The sequence below is a fragment of the Octopus bimaculoides genome, chromosome 20, assembly GCF_046866305.1.
Source record: "Octopus bimaculoides isolate indiv1 chromosome 20, ASM4686630v1, whole genome shotgun sequence".
NCBI lineage: Eukaryota > Metazoa > Mollusca > Cephalopoda > Octopoda > Octopodidae > Octopus > Octopus bimaculoides.
In genome coordinates this window covers 14,791,465-14,814,089 of record NC_142947.1, presented here as the reverse complement: position 1 = coordinate 14,814,089, position 22,625 = coordinate 14,791,465, and the positions used below count along the sequence as shown (strand labels likewise).

The window sequence follows — 22,625 nt, the reverse complement described above, 5'->3', positions numbered from 1 at the left end:
ATTTTTTTTTTGGTCAGGGGTTCATCAAGCAAAATAGTAATTTGGGGATCCATGGTAGTATTTTAAGAGTTGATGGAAAAAATTTTGCTTTCTTGCAACAAATAACTCAGTTTCTTTCTCTTAAGATTTTACAGAGTTCAAACAAAATAAGAATTTTGAAAGAAGTATCTATAGAATTAGTTTTTAAACATCAAATGGCTAAGAGGGTCCACCAGAATACAATAGTCCATAAAGGGTCCATAAGTTTTGATAAAATTTCTAAAATCATCATCATTGCTTAACGTCTGTTTTCCATGCTGGCATGGGTTGGACGGTTCAACTGGAGTCTGGGAAGCCAGGAGGCTGCAGCAGGCTCCAATCTGATCTGGCAGTGTTTCTACAGCTGGATGCCCTTCCTAACGCCAACCACTCCAAGAGTGTAGTGGGTGCTTTTTATGTGGCACTGGCACAGAGGGGGCTGGCATCGACGTTTGGATGGTGCTTTTTACGTGCCATCGGCACGGGAGCCAGTCAAGGCGACACTGGCATCGGCCATGTTCAGATGGTGTTTTTTACATGCCATCGGCATGGGGAACCTGACAGGCAGTGCTTGCATCAGTCACAACTACAATTTCCATTTGATTGTGGTTTGTCGCCCTACAATCCAAAGGTGTGTTTCTGAGTGGGCTAGTTATGTGACACTGTAGGCTACAACTGTGATCTCACTTTATTTGCCAGGTCTTCTCAGTCACAGCATATCTCCAGAGGTCTTGGTCTTTTGTCATTGTCTCTGTGAGGCCCAACGTTCGAAGGTCATGCTTCACCACCTAATCCCATGCCTTCCTGGGTCTCCCTCTACCACGGGTTAATAAACCCATTTCAAGAAAGTATCAAGAGGGCTGCAAGAATGCCTGCGGGCCTCAGGTTGGCCAGCTCTGACATAGTCGGTTGACTTACCTACTAGAAATAGCAGCCAAATTTCCCTCAAATCATATCTGTTGGATCCCTCAAAAATCATATCCTCTGTATCTCAGAAAGAGACACTGAATGATTCCCCCATGATTTTTACAGTGCAGCTGAGCCAAGTATAAGAGAAAAGGGTCAATCCACCCACTCGCTGCCATAGTATTTAATTGCTTCTTTACTGACTCTTGAAGGATGATAAATAAAGAACTCCAAACACACAGAGCTACAACAAGTATGTTGAGAAAATATTACCATACTTGGAAACAGGTAAGAGTTGATGACAAGAAGGGCATCCAACCATAGAAAATTTGCTTCAACAAATGCAAACATGGAAAAGTGGACATTGAAGTTAAAGACTTGTTTGATTCATTTCCCTTAGCTTGGTTTGTTATTATGCAAATTACTACTGGCCAAAAATGTTATTGACTCTTTTCCTTATAAAAAAAAATCTATGACTATTGATGAGGTCTGATAATACCAAATTGTCACTTCACTTTGAGCATAAAATGTAAATTTTTGGTGAAATTAATTGATTTCTTGAAATTATTATCACCCCAACATTTGTGCCTTAAATTTTTTTTTTGTTTTTGTTATTTTTAGACTCGCAAACAATTCCTACTTTTTTTTTCTTCTCCAATTAAGATGCAAATTTCAGTTCATTGAACAAAATTGTATATATATCTATCATTCGTTCGCTTCATCGCCTAATTTGCCCAGCTTGAGTTATTTCCCTTAGCTTCATATTTTATTTATTTATTATTTTTTTGTAACATTGGCATACCACAACTTCATGGATTTCACTGTATATATTTGTGTGTGTCTGTTTTTTCCACATACCATCACTTGACAAGCGATGCTGGTGTGTTTACTTCCTCGTTATCTAGCGGTTCGGCAAAAGAGACCGATAGAATAACTACTAGGCTTACAAAGAATAAGTCATTTGGTCGATGTTTTCGACTAAAGGCGATGCTCCAGCGTGCTTGCAGTCAAATGACTGAAACAAAATAAAAAAGAATTACTGGTGCATTTTTTCATGGAACTTCGGAGTCTGTAGTCGCTTGACTTACTGTAGATAAGAGTTAAATCTTCTTCAAATGGCGCATATTTCTGCCTTAAGAGAAAGACACATTGAATGATAATAATTGGTTTCAAATTTTGGCACATGGTCAGCAGCTTTGGGGAGGGGCTAAGTCGATTAAATCGACCCCAGTGTTTAATTGATACTTATTTTGTCAACTCCGACGGAATTTGAACTCAAAGCGTGAAGACGGACGAAATGCTGCGAAGCATTTTGCGCGTTGCTAATGATTCTGCCAGCTCGCCGACCTCCACATTGGATGGTAATATACAGACAGGATATTCGTGGCTGAAAGGTTTACTCAATAAGAGCTGACCTAGGGCTAAACAGTGACAACTAATGATTGAAAGGGCTCCTTACTACCTGTCCAGGTCTGTAGAATTATAGATTTACGCGAACGTCACAAATATTCATGGCAGCAGACTGACAGTCTTTACGACGTCAAATAAAATTCTTTAGGGTATTTGTTCCAGCGCTCTGACTTCAAATTTCTCCGAGGTTAACTTTACTGAACCTTTTTTGACGTGAATAAATAGAACATCATTCCAGAATGGCGGAACTTAAGCGCATCGGACAGGATGCCTTACAGTATGCTTTCAAGCTCCATATTTCTGGCAATGATATCTGCAACCACAAAGGTACCAAGCTGTACTGCCTCTTTCCTTTTTTCTGTGCCACAAATATTTGTGGTGTAGAGAAGGGAGACCTGCATTCATAAGCAGTAGATGGTTTTCCATAAAGATTCTTGCCAAGGCCTGTGCCTTGAAGGGGAAGGTTCTCGCTGGTGATTCATCATCTCATGAGATATGCAGAGGTCTGCGAACGAAATATTCATTTATTATATATCCCAGTCTATTGAAATATTAATTATTCAGTGTCTGAGTTCAAATCCCTGTGTGTCCTATATATGTAGAAGATTTAATCTATTCCCTGATTTAACATCAACACCTCGTCTGAGGGTGATTTTAACAGGGTTCCTTGTCGCAAGCTTTTTGGCCAGAAATCTGGTTTGAGGCTAACTTTCTCTCTTTCCTCTTTTATAAGTTCCAATGGTTCTGATAAGGAGCATTGGCACTGCTCTACCTTCTAAAAGATAAAGGCTATTCCAGCTATAGCCATCCTGCTTTTGGAATGCTGTTAAGCTATATTAACTGCATTATTCAATGTGTCTATGCTTATTTTTTCTTAAGACAGTGGGGTATGATTTGGTAGTGATGGTGGGGATTTGGCTACTATTTCTAGCTGATCGAACAACCACATAGAGGCTAAGCTAATGAAGGAAACTGTATGGGTGTTCGAACAGCTAGAAATAGCAAGCAAATAACCCTTAAAATGCACGCTATCGCCTTTAAAAAGAGACACTGAATAATGTTGACCGGAGGACATATATTTCTGAGAAAGAAGCTGCACCCCACTAACTCGGATAATCATGGCTTGAATGTCTCATCAGAGCTGACTAGGGTCCTAGCAATAACCTCTTCATAGGGACTAATGTAAAAACATTTGTTTTACGGAGAAAGTTAGTGAGAGTTATTTTAAAATAAATCCTTTAGTTTTTCAACTGTGAATGTATAGGACTCGCAATAAAATTCGCTTTTCGGCTGAAATAGAAAACTATTACAATTCAATTCTGATTCCAAACATCTCACAAATAGCTTTTGAATTATCTTTCGAAGTCGTTGTTTTACCACATAACTCCGTCCTTATTACCTCTTCACGTACCTTCATGTAAACCCTAACTGAACAGACCTGACCTATGTTCAAAAGTACAGCTTTTCTTTTCTTTAGTGTGTAATTTGAGTTTGGTTTGGCTGTTATTTCTAGCTAGAAATACAAGTTGCTTTCATGTAAGGGAGATAAATGCTACTTGTTTAACTAAAACAGGTTGTCTTAAGAAGCGAAAGATATTTTAAATTCTTTCTACAATAATTTTTAACTTCTTTAATTACTCCAAACACCAATTTCCAATGCTAGAAATAAATACTAACTTTCGGTCAATGTATTGCAACAATAAATTTAGATACAAATTACAAATCCGTTGTGGGGTGTAAATGAGGATTTATATATATATATATGTCGACTTCGGCGGAATTTGAACGTGAAGGCCGGCGAAATGCCGCTAAGTACTTCGCGTGCTGTCGATGCCATATGTTGACGTTTATTTAAGTTTATCGACCCTAAGTGAAATTTGAACTCTTGAATCCAAGGGAGAGCAAATTTAAATACTTCTAATACATAATAGTATGATGTCTTATACAGCTGCGATATAGAGTCCTTAAAAATGCAAGTTAATAATAATGTAATAGATTACAGAATACCTTAACCCACTACCCATAAATCTCGATTTTATACTCAGAGAGGCAGGCTTCCGATAGAGTTTCATTATATTCGTTACACATCAGTCAAAATGGAGGCCGGTGTGTCGTCGATGTTTCCTCTCGCTGTTAATTTACTCTTTTCAATTGTTGGGATATTTGTCACACACAAAATTCTCTTGAAATGTAAATCTATGTTTATAAACGCCCATTTATTTGGCATGGATCTTAGTAAGAGGCAAACCAAAAAAATGTAAGTTCAATTTCTGTTGTTAAAATAATAATAAACAAGCCGGTATGTCTTAAAATGAGATTCGTATCTAAATGTTGTTATTTATTGTTTTCAAATGCGTAAATAGTTGGCATATCACAAGAGAAAGAAACTATAAGTACCGGTCAAGTTTCGGGGGGCACAAAAAATATAAAATATATAAGAGAATCAACCCACACCTTTATTAAATTAACGTTTTTGAACGAACATGTGATGATGTGTTTGTTGTTATTATTATGTTGTCTAATTTGCCACCTGGCTTCTCGTTTGTAGACGTTTCCTTTTAACTGTTGTCGCTAATGCTCTTCGTGTACATTGCATCAGCTAAATCTAATATTCTATTATAATATCTAAATCCTTTTTATGCCTTTAAAACGTTTTAATACATTATCTCTCACTGTATTACAGTAACGAATGCTACTTATTATCAGATGCTCTTTTTTTTATGTTGGTTTTAAAGGTTAAATAAATAACTTCTTGCAAACTCTCACACCATATATACATACAAACATGCATACATGCGCGCACACAAATATACAAAGCAGAAGAACTGTTACGAATTTTCGCAGCGTAACAGTTACCCAAGATAATTTGATGATATTTAAAGATCGCCGATAATTTATCAAATCGATTCAGGCATGACATATTTTTACTGCTCTCTGCAAATATGTTGACTTTTTTTTTTTTTACTTCGTTACCAGGTGAATTGTTGGAGCGGAACATAATTGTATTCGACCCTGTTTGTCCTTAACAATTCACCACACCCAACGAACAGTGTCTCCACATGGTTGCTCGACCTGCTAGAAATAGCAGCTAAATCTCCCTCAAATCACTCTATGATATCTTAAAATAGGCAAAGACACATTTGATAATGTAGTCTTCTATAAACAAAACGACGAGATGGTCACGGCAGGGGCGCCAATGACTAAAAGTCTGCTCGATCAGAGCTATCCTGAAGTTCAGCAACATCAATAACATTCGAACTGGCGGCGAAAGTAAAGAATACGTACACCTGGTGTTTAGGGTTATAATTAGGGTTAGGGTTAGGGTTTTTGTTACGCCCAAAACGGGTGGTGTACGAATTCTTTACCTCCGCCATTCGAACTTTATGTTAACTATTTGATTTTAGCCGATACTGATTATGATCAATTTTCTGGGACTCTTCATTATTTATCGATATCGACACCCATAGGTTAACAAGCATAAATAAACCTAGACAGTGAGAGAAAGAAAACACCAGACTAATTGAATATCAATTTATTTGTATCGTCTATTTATAACCTCGTGGTTCTGCTTGTGACGAAAGATAATTGCTCAGAATCAAATCGTTTTATTTTAACTCAAACGTTTAACTTCAGTATTCGATGCACAAGAGTAGAGGTGTCCACTTTTATTGTAAATACTAGCAGTCGCCACCCTTCCACACCAAAATTTTACCATAAAGCACAATCAGCAGAAGTAACAGGAACTAGCATTCACCGGTGCTCTAGATATTAAGTCTCCGCAGTACTTTTGTGTTCTTCAATAACAGGATCAATTCTGAACTGTTATGGCTCGCATGCGTGTTCAGCCTGACTTCGCAATACGCCACTGCGGTCCGGAGGTTTTCTTGGTCCAGAAGGGGGCGGAGGTAAAGGACATAGACTGTACCCCCTTTCAGTTTTGTTTTTGTTTTTTCTATAGAAACTCACTTTTTCGACTGTGGAGATTCCGAATCTTCAAAAAAAAAAAAAAAATCGGCATTTCAAAATTTTATAAAATTTCAATTTTTCAAATAAATAAATAAATAAATAAACACCCTTCCCCTCTTACTAAAATAGCAGACGTAGTATCTAAACAAAACTCGACATGCTACAAACGGCAGCTAAACGACGAATCACGTTTCCAATATTTTAATTACCGTCACCCCCTTTTTTTTTCTTTGCCAGAGGGGAGGAGAGGGGGAAAATTAAAATTTTGAAGACGTGCTTTTGGCGTTTTCAAAATCTTCAAGGTAGTGCCCCAGCAGGGCCATAGTACATTGACTGAAACAACTGAAGGATGAAAGATAAAAGATATCACTTTAAGCTATATCACCCTTGTTTTTGCTTTTTCAAAGAAATGTTTGTTTTTACAAATAAATATTAAATTTCGCTTCTATATTTTGTGTTATTTGTTGCTTCTATTTTTTTTTTTTTTTCCCCCATTATTTTTTAGTCCTGAATCTCAAGGAGTTATCATTGGTACTGTATTTCTGATAATCATGTTTTTGTTCATTCCTGTACCATTCTACAACTATCTGACAAAAACAGAAAATAATGAATTTCCTCACAGCAAAGTAAGTCCATTCATATGGTTCAGCGATTTTCCTTTTTTTTATATGTTTGTATTTGTGTATGTGTGTGCGTGTGTGGAACATTCCCATAATCTCTGAATTAATATTGCAGTCTTTAACCCTTTAGCATTTAATCCGGCCATATCCAGCCTGATTACTGGTAAGTTTACTGCCATCAATTCATCATGAAGAAAGTTCACCGTGAGGAAAGCTTACCGAGGAAATATATCCATAGTATCTTACCATTAATAGATAAAAACTATTTTATTAAAAAAAAATTTTTTTTTAAATTGACGACAGTGAACTTACCAGATATGATCCAGCCCAAATATTCTACCTGTTTTATGTTAAAACTGACCAGATCCAACCTCTCACACCTACCCCACAATGTCATTCTAAAAATATATAAACACACCATTAAAACCATGAAGCAACAAGATAATGCTTGATTAATTCAAAACACTAAATAACTCAGCAATACATTTGACAAAGAAATCTGGATGCTAAAGGGTTAGCCCTTTTGGTATAAACTCATTTGTGACTGCCCCTGGTTCTATAATACAAACCTGTTTTAAGTGACCTGAATTAAAACTTATCTAATACTGCCCCTGGTTCTATAATATGAACCTGTTTTAAGTGACCTGAATTAAAACTTATCTAATACTGCCCCTGGTTCTATAATATGAATGTGTTTTAAGTGACCTGAATTAAAAACTCATTTGATACTGCCCCTGGCTCTATAATACTATATATATAGGTGAAGGTGGTTAACAGAAAGCAATTGGCCATAGAAAACCTGCCTTAACTCTTTGGCATTTAAACTGACCATTTCCAGCCCAAATATTCTACCTGTTTTATGTTCAAACTGACCAGATCCAGCTGCTTACACCTGCTCTACAATGTCATTCTAAAAATAAACAATCACATCATCAAAACCTTGAAGCTATGAGATAATGCATGATTAATAATTCAAAACCGTGTGAATAAATAAGCAGAGCATTTGACAAAGTAACCTGAATGCTAAAGGGTTAATAAGTTTCCTCTGACCGACGTTAGCGTGAAAAAGTAGACTTTAAAATGATAATGATGATAAAATATGTGTGTGTGTGTGTGTGTGTGTTTGTAATTAATATGTGTTGGAGAGAAAATTTATTTGTACAAAGCTGCTAATTCGTTATACTGTGATTCAGTGTTTCTCATTCAGTACGATCCCTCAAGCAGAAATGTTTTTGTTGTCTGAAGGATCATCATATCAGATGACAAACTCTGAGTAGAGATGGCGTGAATCACTAGCTTCATATACAAACATACATCCATTCATACACTCAAATATGCTGACATACATATATACATTTGTACACACATACATACATACATAGATTCATACACACAAGCATACATACATGCAATCTTCCATATATATGTATGTACATACAGGCACATACATATGTACACACATACATGCATACACACACATTACATACATACATTTATTTATTTATGTATAATGGGTAAGAATATGTCAAAGAAGCATATAACAGATTTGGACAATTAGTGGTCAGACTGGCCTGGATACCTAAAATCCAATATCAAGCAGGGGAGATAGTATCCAGGTAAACAAAAGTAGGCTAAAGGCAAGTTGGTACCAGTCAAGCTAATTAAAGTACAATAAAATAAGAGATGCATACACACACACACACACACACACAAAGACATTATCATCATCCTTTTTCCATGCTAGCATGGGTTGGACAGTTTGACAGGAGCTGATAAGATTGGAGGCTGCATCAGGCTCCTTTGTCTGTTCTGGCATGGTTTCTATGGCTGGATACCCTTCCTAATATCAACCACTTACACTAAGTGGCATCTTGCCTTGTTTGGGACTACCTTGTAAAAAAAAAAAAAAAAAAATGATCAACCTGTGTCTCTATTTAATTTTGCAGTTTATTGAATATCTAGCTGCATTACTGTCCATATGCTGCATGATCTTTCTTGGATTTGCTGATGATGTTTTAAATCTTCGGTGGCGCCAAAAGCTCTTGCTTCCTACAATTGCTTCTCTTCCCTTGCTGATGGTGTATTTTGCTAATTTTGGAGCAACTCTAATCATTGTACCAAAACCATTTAGAGAAATTGTTGGTTTCGACTTGGACCTACGTAAGTTCAGCTTCTCATAAGTCTTTCAGAAAAATCTACTTTTCAGATATTTTTTATTTTCTTTTAACCATTGTCATCTCTTGTCATAATCATGATTGTCATCAGAACCACCAATGAGACTGCCTTTTTTTTTTTTTTTTTTGCATCTTTAAGTATGAATAATAATAATAAGATAATAATAATGAAACTATTGTGTATGGTGCTCAAGTGCATTAGAACTCGTCAAAGGTGCATTTATATCATCATCATCATCATTTAACGTCCGCTTTCCATGCTAGCATGGGTTGGACGATTTGACTGAGGACTGGTGAAACTGGATGGCAACACCAGGCTCCAATCTGATTTGGCAGAGTTTCTACAGCATTCTATAGTACATAGAATTATGTACAAAAGTCAGGAAAGTGAACAGTGTACGAGTCATAATATACATGTTTGCATACATATGGAGCAGGGTGGATATCAGGTGTAGTGTTGGTGAATTTCAGGAAGCATGGAGGTTTTAAAGGATGCAATGCTACCTACCACTTAACTATATATTCTTTTTGCAGAAGGCATCCCTAAGAAATTTTTCTGCCGCTAGCATTTGTTAACAAGGTATGGCTAAAATGAGGAGTTAGAGTACAATGAAGGCTGAACTCTGCAATAAGCATACATTTCAGCTATGTGGAAGTAGGCCAAATGAGAAATGAGAGGAAGCAGTAGCCAGTTAGTAATGACCTTAAACTTTTCAGTGACTGGTACAAGAGGCTAAAGCTGATATCGTGACTCTGACTATGTTTTGTCATACTTGTGAAACTACTGACATTAAACAAGAGTTTGTGTGTGCGTGTGCTTGAATATTATCAGGTTTATTTATTATAATTATATTTATAGTTGCCTATCCATAATAAATTTCAAGTGACACTAAAATCAGATTACATCACACTCACAGTCTATGTATGTATACACATGTATGTGACTGTGTGTACATATGTATATATATATATATATATATATATATATCATCATCATCATCATCATCATCGTTTAACGTCCGCTTTCCATGCTAGCATGGGTTGGACGATTTGACTGAGGACTGGTAAAACCGGATGGCAACACCAGGCTCCAATCTAAATTTGGCAGAGTTTCTACAGCTGGATGCCCTTCCTAACGCCAACCACTCAGAGAGTGTAGTAGGTGCTTTTACATGTCAAAAATCATATATGTGTGTGTTTAAATATCTATACATATATATATATATATATATATATATATACATATACATTTGCAGCGTGGAAGGTGTTTATAAGCCATTTAAGAAACACACAAAAACCGTTAGATTCACTTCAACATTTAAATTTAATTTGCGAAAATATTTTCGTTGCTTTGAGACCGCTACCTGTTCACTGACAAAATTCCGTGCTGCATCGGAATTTTGTCAGTGAACAGGTAGTGGTCTCAAAGCACCGAAAATATTTTCGCAAATTAAATTTTAATATTGAAGTGAATCTAACGGTTTTTGTGTTTCTTAAATGGCTTATAAACACCTTCCACGCTGCAAATGTTTTCGTTCCAGCACACAATCTCAGATCAGGTCACTTGCTGTGCAAGTACATCTCTGTAATATATCTATATATATATATATATATACATAGGCACAGGAGTGGCTGTGTGGTAAGTTGCATGCTTACCAACCACATGGTTCTGGTTTCAGTACCACTGCATGGCACTTTGGGCAAGTGTCTTCTACTATAGCCTTGTGAGTGGATTTGGTAGACAGAAACTGAAAGAAGCCTGTCATATATGTATATATATTTGCATATATATATGTTTGTGTCTGTGTTTTTTTCCTCCACCATCACTTGACAACTGATGTTGGTGTGTTTACATCTCTGTAACTTAGTGGTTCAGCAAAAAAGACCGATAGAATAAGTACTAGGCTTACAAAGAATAAGTCCTGGGGGCGGGGTCGATTTTTTTCGACTAAAGGCAGTGCTCCAGCCAAGTAAAATCAGTCGTGGAAGACACTGAGGTTACACAAATGGCACATAAAAGCACCCACTACACTCTCTGAGTGGTTGGCGTTAGGAAGGGCATCCAGCCATAGAAACCATGCGAAATCAGATTGGAGCCTGGTGCAGCCTTCCAACTTGTCAGCCCTGGTCAAACCATCCAACCCATACCAGCTTGGACAACATACATTAAATAACAATGATGATGATGATGATGTGCCACTAATACAATGCTATACTGTTTTATGATGTTTCTATCTTTCCATCACGTTTCAAATGATTTACGTTTATGTCAAAGAATTGTAATGTTGACCATATCCTATCTTATCACACTTCCAATACCATATCATTTGATATCATTCACTTTTATTTTACAGATATATTTTATTATGTTTATATGGGAATGCTTGCTGTGTTTTGCACAAATGCCATCAATATTTTGGCTGGAGTAAATGGTTTAGAAGTTGGTCAGTCTGTCATAATTGCTGCATCTGTACTAATTTTCAACATTATTGAGATAGTACATGGTAAGTGAAGGTTTTTTTGTTTCTGTATTTTTTTTTTTCCTTGTGTTATTTATCAAATTATCATTTCATTTTTTTGTATATTATTGACTCTTTTTTATTGACTACAATTTCGCTATCTCTAATGCACGAGATTAGATTGCAGTGCATTTGAACTTAGGTTTGTGTGTGTGTGTGTGTGCGTGGTTAAGAAGTCTGCTTCACAATCACATGCTTCTAGATTCACTCTCACTTGCTCTCAACACCTTGAGCAAGTATATTCTGTCTCAGCCTCAGATTAATAAATGACTTGCAAGTGATTCTGGAAAGCTCACTGACTCTGTGTGTGTGTGTGCCCCTCTCTCTCTCTGTACACATATATATATATATATATATATATATATATATATATATATATATATATATATATATATATATATATAAAATATTTATCCCCACTTACATGCAGACATTTTTTTAGAGCAAACTATTCTGTGGTACTGTGGTAGATACTATGAGAGAAAATCTCATATTGGCTTTTGGTGCAAAATCCACTCTTGTGCAAAATGCTCTCACTATAGTTTGTTCTAAAAGAACATCCATGTTTAAGTGGGGATCTCTCAGTATGAATACTGCCTTTGTTGCTAATATATATATATATATATATATATATATATATATATATATATATTGTGGGTAAAGCATAAATCCGAAACAGAAGCACACTCTAAGTTATAGAGCAGTATACGCTAGTGTGCCTCCATCAATGATGATGACCATAATAACAACAGCACCATTACCGACACCAGTAGTAACGGCACCAACATAATCACCACCTCCAATGACACCAAAACCAACACCACCACCAACAACATTAGTCCAAATCTGGAAGAAAACAGCTGTTTTATAACTTTTATAAACTGCTTTAAGTTTTTAACAGTTTGTTTCTTCAAAATATTCCTTCACACTTGGGAAGTACTTGAAACTTTATTTTCTAATTCATGATGGAATAATTCATGTTTACTCTCAAAACTCTCAATCAAGTCACAACTTGTCAGTAACTTTCCCCAAAGCTGACAACTTAGCATTAAGTTTGTTCAGATGCAATAAAAAACACTATAAGTTAACTGACTTGAGCAAAATCACTTAGCTGGAAAAAAACAATCATGTTTTTCATGATTTTCATATTTAAAAATAACCTTATTTCATTCACTTAAACATTCAACAAAACAGTTCAAATACTGGATTATGACATCACCCAACCATAGATGTCTCTTGTGTTTCTATCCACACTTAATTATAAAACTAATCACTGTGGGTTTTTACCCTTTGTGATATCATTTTCTCATTGGTATCAACCCAACTCTTTCTCTGTCTGTCTGCCTCTCTTTCTTTCTCTCTTTTTCTGTCTTTTGCTAGCTAAGAGGTTAGTTACCATAATTCTTCAATAAAATTTTCATCTCAGTCTCATTGTCTTTCACTTTCTTTCTTTAGGTAACCAACCTGCCACACATGAATTTTCCATCTATTTTTTAATGCCATTCACTGCCTTGTGTTGTGTCTTACTCTGGCACAATTGGTGAGGAAATGTTTTTTTAAAATCTTTTTGCTTGGTTTTGTTTTGCTTTTTTTCTACAATAAATATTTATGTTCTGTGGCAAATGTTATAGTTGACTGTCCTTGTTATAATAAATACAACTTACAATTTACTTAAGCCTTTATTTAGGTACAATGTGGCTGTGTGGTAAGAAGCTTGCTTCCCAACCACATGGTTCTGGGTTCGGTCCCACTTCATGGCACCTTGAGCAAGTGTCTTCTACTGTAGCCTCAGGCTAACCAAAGCCTTGTGAAAGGATTTGGTAGACGGAAACTGAAAGAAGCTTGTCATGTATATATATATATACCTTTGTGTCTGTGTTTGTCCTCCACCACCGCTTGACAACCTGTGTTAGTGTGTTTATGTCCCCATAACTCAGCGGTTCAGCAAAAGAGACTATTTACAAAAAAATAATAAGCACTGGGGTCGATAAGTTTGACTACAATTCTTCAAGGTGATGCTCCAGCATGGCTGCAGTCTAATGACTGAAACGGTAGTCATGCCACTTAAAAAGTACTGGTCCCATGTAAAAAAACTCCGGTACACTCTCTGGAGTGGTAGCTGTTGGGGAGGGCATCCAGCTGTAGAAATCAAGCTGCAACAGACTATGAAACCTGGTGCAGTTCCTATCAAGCTGTCCAACCCATGCCAGCATGGAAAATGGATGTTAAATGTTGATGACGATGATGATGATGATGATGATGATACATATCCAAGAATTTTTAAACTTTGCACTTTTTTCTAGGTACCCTGCTGAAGTGTTTGTTGGTGACACTTTTTGTTATTTTGCTGGCATGACGTTTGCTGTGGTTGCTATCCTGGGACACTTCAGCAAAACACTTCTTCTTTTCTTCATTCCACAAGTGTTCAACTTTCTCTATTCAGTCCCACAGCTTTTCCATTTCTTACCATGTCCACGACACAGAATACCAAAGTAAGTGAACTTCATCGACTTGGATTATTCACTTATTATTATTTTCTTCTTCTTCTTCTTCTTCTTCTTCTTCTTGCCAAGGCCATGGATTGGTTCCCATGCTGGTGGCACATAAAAAGCACCATTCGAGTGTGGTCATTGCCAGCGTCACCTTACCGGCACATGTGCTGGTGGCACATGGAAAACAACATTCGAGCATGGTCGTTGCCAGTGTTGCCGGACTGGCTCCCGTGCAGGTAGCATGTAAAAATACCTTTTGAGTGTGGCCGTTGCCAAAACCGCCTGACTGGTCCTCATGCCAGCAACACGTAAAAACATCCACTACACTCTCGGAGTGGTTGGCGTTAGGAAGGGCATCCAGCTGTAGAAACTTTGCCAGATCAGATTGGAAAGCAGACATTAAACAGCAATGACGATGATGATGATTAATGTTTTTGTCTTTCATTGTTTACACAGCTTTCATGTAACCCAACATTGTATTTGTCCTGTGTTGTCCATCATGCTTTTTTTATATAAACTCTTAGTGGTTAATAAAGAAATCATCATTATTAATATTAGTAATTTCTTTTAATTTCTCTTCTCTATTTTTCCAGATTTGATCCTAAAACCAATAAAGTAGGAATAAGTCTTATGAACTGTGAACGTAATCAAATCAAACCGCTTGGTTGGATAATGTTAAAAGTGTTGTCGCTCTTCCGTCTGATCCAACTAAATGAAATGAAATCCAAAAATAGCAAAGGAACTGTTATAGAATGTAACAACCTAACATTGCTAAACTTAGTATTAGTTTATACTGGTCCACTTCATGAAAGAAGTCTTGTTTTGATTCTCCTCTCCATTCAGGTGAGTTCAGTACTCCAGTTTGCATGCGTTCACACACACACACACACACGCAAATGCATATACATACATCATCATCATCATCGTTTAACGTCCGCTTTCCATGCTAGCATGGGTTGGACGATTTGACTGAGGACTGGTGAAACCGGATGGCAACACCAGGCTCCAATCTAATTTGGCAGAGTTTCTACAGCTGGATGCCCTTCCTAACGCCAACCACTCAGAGAGTGTAGTGGGTGCTTTTACGTGTCACCCGCACGAAAACGGCCACGCTCGAAATGGTGTCTTTTATGTGCCACCCGCACAAGAGCCAGTCCAGGGGCACTGGCAACGATACATATATATATATATAGAGGAAAGGCTTTGGAAAGAATATTTATATAGGCACAGGTATGTGTGGTAAGAAGCTTACTTCCCAACCACATAGTTCTGGGTTCAGTGCCACTGTGTGGCACCTTGGGCAAGTGTCTTCTACTATAGCCTTGGGCCAACCAAAGCTTTGTGAGTGGATTTGGTAGATGGAAACTGAAAGACGCCCATCATATATATCTGTATGTGCATGTGTGTGTGTATTTGTGTCTATGTTTGTCCCCCACCACCGTATGACAGCTGGTGTTGCTGTGTTTACATCCTCGTAACACTGTGGTTTGGCAAAAGGAACCGATAGAATAAGTACTAGGCTTTAAAAAAATACAATACTGGGATCAATCAATTCATTCGACCAAAACTTCTTCAAAGTGGTGCCCCAGCATGGCCGCGGTCTAAAGAGTTTAAAAAATTCTTTTAGAAAATTCATGTAAACCCGTAGAACACACACACACTCTCACGAGTGCACAACAGAGTTACCTCCCTTAAAATTTTAATCTCCCACGTGTTTATTAATGTTATTGCTTCAGACCAGGACTGATCTAACAACCAATGCTCAAAGGTATTCCATCTTTGACCAAACAACTTTTGTTTTCAAACACAGTGTATCTAGGACTACAGTATCCAGTGTTTGCTTTCTTTCTTTAAGATAGTTGAGTGTGACTCTAGGCAGAAGAGGCTCTTGTGCATGTGCTTGCTAATATGAGAAGCATTGTAATTTCCTCCTCTGGGCAGTAGTGTAGCTAGAGTCTGTGCTGCCTGGGATGGCCCTTCCATTTGCCGCCCTCGGACCCCATAAAAAACACATATTGCCTACAACATAATGAAAAGTACTGCCCCTACGCCCCACCCCCAGCTACTCTAGTTCCTTTGGATTTTCAGTTAACAATAACTACATCTTTGTATACAAATATTCAACTACTTATTTATTTATTTCATATGCTCATGGGTGTGGCTGTGTGGTAAGAGGCTTGCTTTTCAACCACATGGTTCTGGGCTCAGTCTCACTGCGTGGAACCTGGACAAGTGTCGTCTATTATAGCCTTGGGCTGAGCAAGCTCTGAGAACGGATTTGGTAGACGGAAACTGAAAGACACCCATCATGTTTATATCTATGTATGTGTGTTTGTTCCTCCACTGCACCACTTGACAACCGGTGTTGGTGTGTTTATGTCCTCATAACTTAGCAGTTCGACAAAAGAGACTGATAGAATAAGTACCAGGCTTTAAAAAAAACAAACAAGTACTGGGGTTGATTCACTCAACTAAAAACTCTTCGAGGGAATGCCCCAGCATGGCCGCAGTGTAATGACTGAAACAAGTAAAAGATAAAAAATATGTTACAAGGTGCTCTCTAGAGGGTAGGTAGAACTAAGATTACGATACAAATGTTTACAGTAAACCCATTGGCATGGATCAGACAGAGTTTATTAAGGCAGATTTTCTACAACTGGATGCCCTTCCTGTTGCCAAATCTCACCTGCTTCCAACCAAGATACTTATCTTATCAATCTCAGAAAGGTGAACAGTAGAGTCGATAATGATGAGACTTCAGCTTCAACAATAACAATAATAGTTTTTGTTTGTTTGTTTGTCTGTTTGTATGTTTTTTTTTGGTGTTGGTGTATTTTTTAGTTAACTGAGTGGAAACCATCACATTACTGGTACTAATCTGGTAAAAGCCAAAGTATTTATGGAATGGAAGATGCGAAAGGGCTTAAAGAGAAAGTCTTTATGGATTATCCATATATGGGATGATGAACCTGGGAATAATAGAAGGATCTTGATTAGGAATTTCTGACCTTGTGTTTTCACTGGTTTGATCAACTGAACTACCAGCTCATTGAATTAGCATGGAACTGACTGAGTATTCCACAAACACCTGTACCCTTTACCTGAATTACTGCTAAAGCCAGCTTATTTATATGGGCCAAAGTTCATTATTAAATTAGCATTTTGTTGTTATTGTTATTGTTTAGCATCAAGTCAGTCCTGATTGAGTAGACTTTGAGTTGAAGTCATTCCACCTATGACCATTCCATCTGTTTGTTTTCTTTTTTTTTGTTATTTTGGTGTTTTATTTACATGTCTATGACTTCATTAACTAATATATGACATTCCCTTTTTTTCTAAGATGGCAAAGTGTCAATAGCCCTTATTGCTATGACAGTGTATTGTAGAACAAATGAGTCCTTCATAGAAATTCCATTCTTCTTATTGTTGTTGTTGATAATATTGGTTCAATTTTTATATTCTTATCTGGTCACTGCTTTCTTATTTTTCAGATTTTCTGCAGTCTTATTGCATTCTTTATCCGTTACCAAGTTGCCAAAATATTCTATGACGTATGAAATGAAAGTCCAAAAATCAAAAATGATTGATGATAATAACAATAATAAATTGATATTGTCTTTATTAAAAAAATGCAAAAAAATAAAAACCTTACTTTTTGTAATGTTATTCATTTCTCTGTGTGTGTGTATAAAATGCAGGTATGTATAGAAGTATAGGCATGGCTGTGTGGTAAGAAGTTTGCTTCCCAACCACATGGTCTTGGGTTCAGTCCCACTGCATGGCAGCTTGGGGAACTGTCTTCTACTATAGCCTTGTGCCATAAAGCTTTGTGAATGGATTTGGTGGATGGAAACTAAAAGAAGCCTTAGTATATATATATATATGTATATGTGCATGAGTGTGTGTGTTTGACAACTGGTGTTGATGTGCTTATGTCCTCATAACTTAGCGGCTCAGCAAAAGACACTGATAGAATAAAACCGGGTTTTAAAAAATAGAAAAAATTGGTATATATATATATTACATGTGTGTGTGAAGGTATTTGGCCTAGTGGTTATGTGTGTTGCATTCACAATCATGAAATCATGGTTTCAATTCCCAGAATGGTTTCAATTCCCATAATGCTCTTAAGCAAAACACTTCCTTTCACATTGCTCCAGTTCACTCTGTTGTATGTGGGTAACTCTGCGATGGACTAGCCTCCCCCACCAATCGTAGAATCGTTAGCCTCCTCACCTACCAAGCAGGGTGGCATCATTCAAACGCTAAAACAATGCAAAGGGCATTGTGACCAGCAATGTTTAATAGCAGTCTGGCTGATCATGTGATCATCATCATCATCATCATCATCATAATTGTTTAACATCTGTTTTCCATGCTGGCATAGGTTGGACAGTTTGACATGGAGCTGTCCAGACTCCAGTTGTGTATTGTGGCAGGGTTTGTACAGCTGGATGCTCTTCCTAGCGCCAACCACTTAATAGAGTTTGCTGGGTGCTTTTATGTGCCACATAAATATATGTGTTGGTGTTGGTGTTGGTGTGTTTATGTTTCCTGTAACTTAGTAGTTCAGCAAAAGAGACTGATAGAATAAGCACCAGGCTAAAAAAGTAAAAACTACTGGGGTTGATTCATTCGACTAAAAATTCTTCAAGGCAGTGCCCCAGCATGGCCAAGGTCAAATGACTGAAATAACTAAGAGATATAAAATAAAAAATTAATTCTCTCTTTGTATTGCATTTTTTTTTTGTTTATACATACACATAATGTAAGTAATATATATATATATATATATATATATATATGTACACATACATACAGGTATGCATGTGTGTCTATGTATGTACATTTACATGTGTGTGTGTATATATACATATATATATAGAGAGAGAGAGAGAGGGAGAGATGTCTGAGTAGATTATGTATATATGTATATTTCTAATACTTTAGTGTTTAACAACAAAGAAATACACAGTTGTATGGCCTTCACAGAAATTCTTTGGCAAAATATGTAGAAAGGTAAGTTTAAGATTGAAATGAAAAAAAAAAGAGAGAAACCAGATAGAGAGAGAGAGACTTCAGTTCATTTTGTCTAAAACAAAAGAACCTGCTGATTTGTAGAGATGAGATTTTTACATTTTTTTCGTTAATTTTTTTTCTTTTACCTGAGATGAACAAAACTCTCCCGTTTTCAGGTGACTCAGTTGGCTCTGTGGTAAAATCATTAGCATTCTATGAGTACTGAATCATAGAATAATGAACATATTAATACTACTATTACTACTCGTAATACTGATAAAAACAATGATGATCACATATTATTCATACAGTAAAAATGTTCATAAAGGTATTTCAAAGTATGTTATGATAAACAAAATAATAATATATATTAAAACGAGGGGAGGGGTAAAGATATTATATGAGGCATATTAGAATTTTCCTTTTCTTTTCTAAGTTGAACAAGATAATTAATTGAATACGTGCATACATCTACGTATAGTACATATGTATGCACATACATGCATACAAATATTCTTGTACTTGTTTCAGTCTTTAGACTGAGGCCATGCTGGGGCACCGCCTGAAACATATATAGAGAGAGAAGATAAAAAATGGAGCAATAATTAACAATGAGAAATGGATCGTTGGTGTTTAAAAGTCATTATTTAATAGAATTTGGAACCATTTACAGCTGTTTCTGTTTATTAAATCGGAGTGAATTTACATTTGCCTCGTTACATTTAATAAACATCTTCAGAATGAATAGAGGGAATGAAAGGCAAAGAAAATGAAAATGGAAAAAGTTCGTTAAAGTCTGTAGGCTTGGGTTGGATGGTCTGACTGGGCAGGCATGCTGGAAGGCTGCACCAGACTCCAGTCTGATCTAGCATGGTTTTCTATGGCTGGATGCCCTTCCTAATGCCAACCACTCCCAGAGTGTAATGGGTGCTTTTACGTGCCACCGGCACAGGTGCCGATTTGCATCTGAAACCCTCGATGTCGTAAGCGACAGAGTGCCAACAAAACATAGTATCGGGAATGTGAGGATCTGCTTTCGCTACAGCAACAGCAGCATTAACAGTAGCACTAGTATTAATACATTGACAGGTGAGATTGTAAAAAAAATAAAAATAGATGCGTCAGGGTGCAGCCCTTTCAACTAAGTTTAGAGACATTCTCTACATTTAATTGCGTTAAAAGTTCAGAGAAATTCTCTACACGTTGTGTGCCAAAAGGAAGTGGTTTATTTGATTTGAAAAAAGAAATGGCCTCTACTGCGTACGCATAACTGAAGTTCAATAAAATTCAATACTTGTTCGAGTCAAAAAGCCCGAAAACTGTCAACTTAGACATCAAATTACGTAGAGGGAAATGACCGTTACTGATTGGACAAAATCAGTGCTAGAGGCGTGTCTTGAAAGTTGTGCATTTGTTAAATGAAACTGTACCACCGTGGACAGTGCGTAAACATGGTCCAAGATCGGCTCCAGTCCAACAGGTCTATGATCAAAGATGTTGCGGCTGCTACCATCTCATCTTTTATTCAGACGTATTGAATCCAAGGTTATATTTTGAGTAGGTCCCACTTTTCATGCCAGTAAGGGGTGATTTTTTTTAGAGATATTTGTCGACTGACCGCTAGGAGCTTTCCTCATTGACTCTGTTTTCATACGTGTTTGTGTGTGTATGCTTGTAGTGTTGTTTACGTGTATGTAAAGCGTTTGATTAATTACACCTGTTGGAAGGTGCTGACCGACGTAGTTCTGCTGGAGGTCAGTTTTGATTGTGCAGACATTACGAAAGGCATTTTCATTTGTGACTGGCCCTCTTTTAACCCTGTGCCTGTATTTTTAATCCTTTGCATGTATTTTGTTCTTAAAATCCATGCTTCCTTTCAGATTTTTAGCTAGCGCTTGTCTTTATACGTTCTGAGTTAATATAAAGTTTTCCTTTCATAAGTCCCAGTTCCTCTGGTTGTCGAAACACATAGGAATATATATCATATATGATGCATAAACGCAAGGGAAATACACAGGGCAGGCAAAGAGTTAAGGATTCTTGTGTGTATGTGTGTGCGTGCGCGTGTGTGTATGTGAGGGGAGAGAGAGAGAGAGCAGTATTTAATATGTCCTCTTTAAAAAAAACGGTAGGGTGTAACTTTAGGGAGATTTAAGTACTATTTCTAGCAGACAAAACGAAGGTTGTAGAGGCCACATTTGTTGGCTCATCTGTTTCCTGTATTCTGTGTTCGACTGCGATAAACACAGGTTAAGATATCGTCCAACTGATAGATCTCTTCATATTCTTCTTGATGATCTTTTCTTGGTGTTTTTTTCTTTTGCCATTTCCTTCTTCTGCTCACCGTGAGGAAAGTTCATGTCTCATACTGTGTATTAAATTCCCATCTAGTGTTATTAGAGCGCTAAAGACTGAAAGTGAAAGAGTTATAAAGCAGACGATACAAATACATAAATCTAAAAGGCCTCGACCGAGTGCCAAAGGTTTGAGCGTGTGTGTGTCTGTGTGCTTCTCTTATAGTGTGTTCGTTTATGCAAGAACTTGGCAACTGTGTGCGTTACTAATTGTTTGTATATATGTGCAAGGAGTTGTGTATATTTGTTTGGGTTGCGTATGCGTGTGTTTCAAATATGTGTTGGTACATGAAAGGACTTGTGTATTTATTTATATCTTTGTGTTTCTAGCATACTGTGTTCGTATATTGCAAGAAGTACTCGCGCTTATTTGTTGCTGTGTTGTGTAGTTTGTTGTCTTTTCAACATAAGCTGTTGTTATGGCATGACCCAATAACTTTGAATTGATAACACTGACATACCACCATCAGCATCACCGGTAAAAAACAGCAGCGAAGAGACAAGACCGGTAAGAGTGAGCATGCACCGAAAACCGAGAAGAAGAGGGACTAAATTAGGCAAAGATGTACGAGTACACACACACACATATATATATATATATATACAATGTGTGTGTGTAGTCCTCATAGAGTTGTCTTCTGTAAAGCGGTGTGTGGTTGTTTAATAAGGCAACAAGACCGTATTTTCTACCACTTAACGCACCCTGAAAAATGTTGGCGCTGGTTGTCTTGGCAAACCGAAAACTGTTGCCGTTACCTTTACTACTAGCAGCTTACATATAATGCTTACTCAGACACACACACACACACACTCACACACACACACATACATACACACACACACACAAATGTATACATACGTGTATATATATATATATATATATATATATATATATATGTGTGTGTGTGTGTGTGTACACATATACATATACATACGTCCCAAAGCACACTCATGTGTAGTGTGCATGTGGGAATATGTGTGTGTGTATATATATATATATATATATATATATATATATAGATACACACACACATACACACACACACACACACACAAATGTATACATACGCGTATATATATATATATATGTGTGTGTGTGTACACATATACGTATACATACATCCCAAAGTACACTCATGTATAGTGT

At 36.9% G+C, this 22,625-nt stretch overlaps 1 protein-coding gene across 1 annotated transcript; it reads left to right on the top strand.

Moving 5' to 3' along the window:
• Nucleotides 1-3,888: 3,888 nt before the first annotated feature.
• On the top strand, nucleotides 3,889-17,756 carry LOC106872152 (UDP-N-acetylglucosamine--dolichyl-phosphate N-acetylglucosaminephosphotransferase). Its single transcript, XM_014919030.3, has 8 exons — nucleotides 3,889-4,591; nucleotides 6,806-6,926; nucleotides 8,867-9,080; nucleotides 11,449-11,598; nucleotides 13,069-13,153; nucleotides 13,917-14,105; nucleotides 14,699-14,948; nucleotides 17,597-17,756. Exons 1-8 carry the CDS (start codon nucleotides 4,431-4,433, stop codon nucleotides 17,660-17,662), a joined length of 1,236 nt encoding a protein of 411 aa, XP_014774516.1. The 5' UTR covers nucleotides 3,889-4,430; the 3' UTR covers nucleotides 17,663-17,756.
• Nucleotides 17,757-22,625: the final 4,869 nt, after the last annotated feature.